The following is a 2,500-nucleotide window of genomic DNA, read 5'->3' as shown; positions in this document are numbered from 1 at the left end:
CTATCCTGCGGCAATACAAATGATCAACATCATAACAATAATTCCATTATAAGAAGCTTTATTATTGGTTTGCTAAGAAAGGTACCATACAATATTGGCACATCACTATCACCTCTGTATGCGTAGGAAATCAATCCCTTCATTGTGTGTGTGTGTGTGTGTGTGTGTGTGGGTGTGTGTGTGTGGGTAAAGGTACGCCACTCTCGGTCTCACAGTTTATGCACACGGTCGTCTTTATGCAACAATATGGAAGACATTCCCAAATGTGCTTACATCATTGCGTAATGTCAGGGAGTCACACAAACAGTGTGTGCTGTTTGGCTGCAACACACATTAGGCATAAGGATGATGACAACTATTTTGTAAACGCTCCAGCTTGCAGAGGGATCACCACCCCTCCCATCCGCACCCCAGGTCCTCTTGGCCCCCTTACTGTCAGGCCGAGTGGTGTCTAGAGAAGAAAGAAGAAGAGTGATGTTTATTAATGACAGTCAATACGACACGTCCTTCCATAGCTAAACAGACTCATCCTACTAGGTCAGTGTTTCCCAACTCCAGCGGTAGAGTAGCCTACCCCCAACAATACCCATTTTTCTTGTAGCCCTGGAGAGCCACAGCTGACTGAACAACCTGTCACCTAATTAGCAAGTCCTCAATGAGTAAAATCAGGTGCAACAACAACAACAACAACAACAACAACAACAACAACAACAACAACAACAATATGAGGACAGGGACACAGTGTACTAGCTGATCTCCCAGTTGTCACCGTTTGGCCTTGTGTTCCACATAGCCTATATCAGTATTGGAGTATGTTTCCCGCGCACGGTAGTTGCTTTCACGTCACCTTTGTAATCGCTCCTCCCTAGTCCCCTAGAACGAGCGCCCTCCCCTTTGCAACGCCTCCGAACATATCACAGAGGCGCGCTTTCTGTGCCGATGGCCTCAATCAGGTCGACCAAACGCAGATAATAGCGCACCACGCACCGGCGCTGAAGTCATTCATTCACTTGAACTCAACTAGCGAACACACCATGTCTGGAAGAGGCAAAGGCGGCAAGGGACTTGGAAAAGGAGGCGCCAAGCGTCACCGAAAAGTTCTCCGCGATAACATCCAGGGAATCACCAAACCCGCTATCCGCCGTCTGGCTCGCCGCGGCGGCGTGAAGCGTATTTCCGGTCTGATCTATGAGGAGACCCGCGGTGTCCTAAAGGTGTTCCTGGAGAACGTGATCCGTGACGCAGTCACCTACACCGAGCACGCCAAGAGGAAGACCGTTACCGCCATGGACGTGGTCTACGCTCTGAAACGACAGGGACGCACCCTGTACGGTTTCGGCGGTTAAACGCACTCTCTTCGGAACCTCAACACCCCGACTCGAACCCAAAGGCTCTTTTAAGAGCCACCCACATCCGCTTCAAAAGGGCCCATTCCATATAGTGTTTTTTTCTTTTCTTCCGTATGCTATTTGGTAGGAAAGTATGAGCCACTTCGAGTGGACAGGGAGTATTAAATAGCGGATTCTAATGTCCCTTCCCGTTTTAGCGCACAGAGGGAGGCCTATATCTGACAGTGGCAAAGTGTAGTGACGTTGTTATTTTGGGTCAAGCAATAGTGGCATTTGGACAACATAAAACCACCACCCGTCGGTAGATGTGGCTCGAAAAGAGGGGGACAGCGTTCGCGCGCGCGCACACACACACACACACACACACACACAGTCCAAAATGGGAGCCCTATGTCTGACGGTGCCAACGTGGGCAATTCTATCACCAGCATTATGTGGCACAACAATCGTGCCATTCGGACAACTATTCAGGCCCCCCTTTTGAAACACACAATTCCCCATCGGTCACAGAGCATAGGCTATAGAGAGGAGGGAGGGGGTGAGGACCCGCGCGCGCGCCCTCAATTGTCTTTGTTCGGGAAGCTAGCCTCTGAGCGGAAGGCTCTTTTGAGCGCTAGAGCTCCACTGGGCAAATAGCAGGGGCGCCTACGAGCAAGCAGGGGAGTGTCCACGGCCGCCGACTTTGATTAGCTTCCTCTTCATAAGACGGGTAAGCGCCCTTCACCCCCTCATTCGTTTCTGAGAAGCAACGAGACATCATCATGCCCGAGCCAGCAAAGTCAGCGCCCAAGAAGGGCTCCAAGAAAGCCGTCACCAAGACCGCAGGGAAGGGCGGCAAGAAGCGCAGAAAGTCCAGGAAGGAGAGTTACGCCATCTACGTGTACAAGGTCCTGAAGCAGGTCCACCCCGACACCGGCATCTCCTCCAAGGCCATGGGAATCATGAACTCGTTCGTGAACGACATCTTCGAGCGTATCGCCGGAGAGTCCTCTCGCCTGGCCCACTACAACAAGCGTTCTACCATCACCTCTAGGGAGATCCAGACCGCCGTGCGCCTGCTACTCCCCGGTGAACTTGCCAAACACGCCGTGTCCGAGGGCACCAAGGCCGTAACCAAGTACACCAGCTCCAAGTAAACAGCGCATTTGGAC

At 51.7% G+C, this 2,500-nt stretch overlaps 2 protein-coding genes across 2 annotated transcripts; both read left to right on the top strand.

Annotated features, from left to right (window-relative positions):
* Positions 1-1,034: 1,034 nt before the first annotated feature.
* Positions 1,035-1,346, top strand: LOC311114146 (histone H4; the record flags this gene model as incomplete). Its single annotated transcript, XM_084189423.1, has 1 exon — positions 1,035-1,346. One exon carries the CDS (start codon positions 1,035-1,037, stop codon positions 1,344-1,346), a length of 312 nt encoding a protein of 103 aa, XP_084045549.1.
* Positions 1,347-2,110: 764 nt separating this feature from the next.
* LOC311114169 (histone H2B) lies at positions 2,111-2,485 on the top strand (the record flags this gene model as incomplete). Its single annotated transcript, XM_084189444.1, has 1 exon — positions 2,111-2,485. The coding sequence occupies one exon, from the start codon at positions 2,111-2,113 to the stop codon at positions 2,483-2,485; it is 375 nt and encodes a 124-aa protein (XP_084045570.1).
* Between the last annotated feature and the right edge of the window lie 15 nt (positions 2,486-2,500).

This window comes from Coregonus lavaretus, assembly GCF_964263955.1.
Source record: "Coregonus lavaretus genome assembly, contig: HAP1_SCAFFOLD_1071, whole genome shotgun sequence".
Classification (NCBI taxonomy): Eukaryota; Metazoa; Chordata; class Actinopteri; order Salmoniformes; family Salmonidae; genus Coregonus; species Coregonus lavaretus.
Note: the sequence above shows the minus strand (reverse complement) of the source record. Positions and strands in the feature narration are given on the sequence as shown.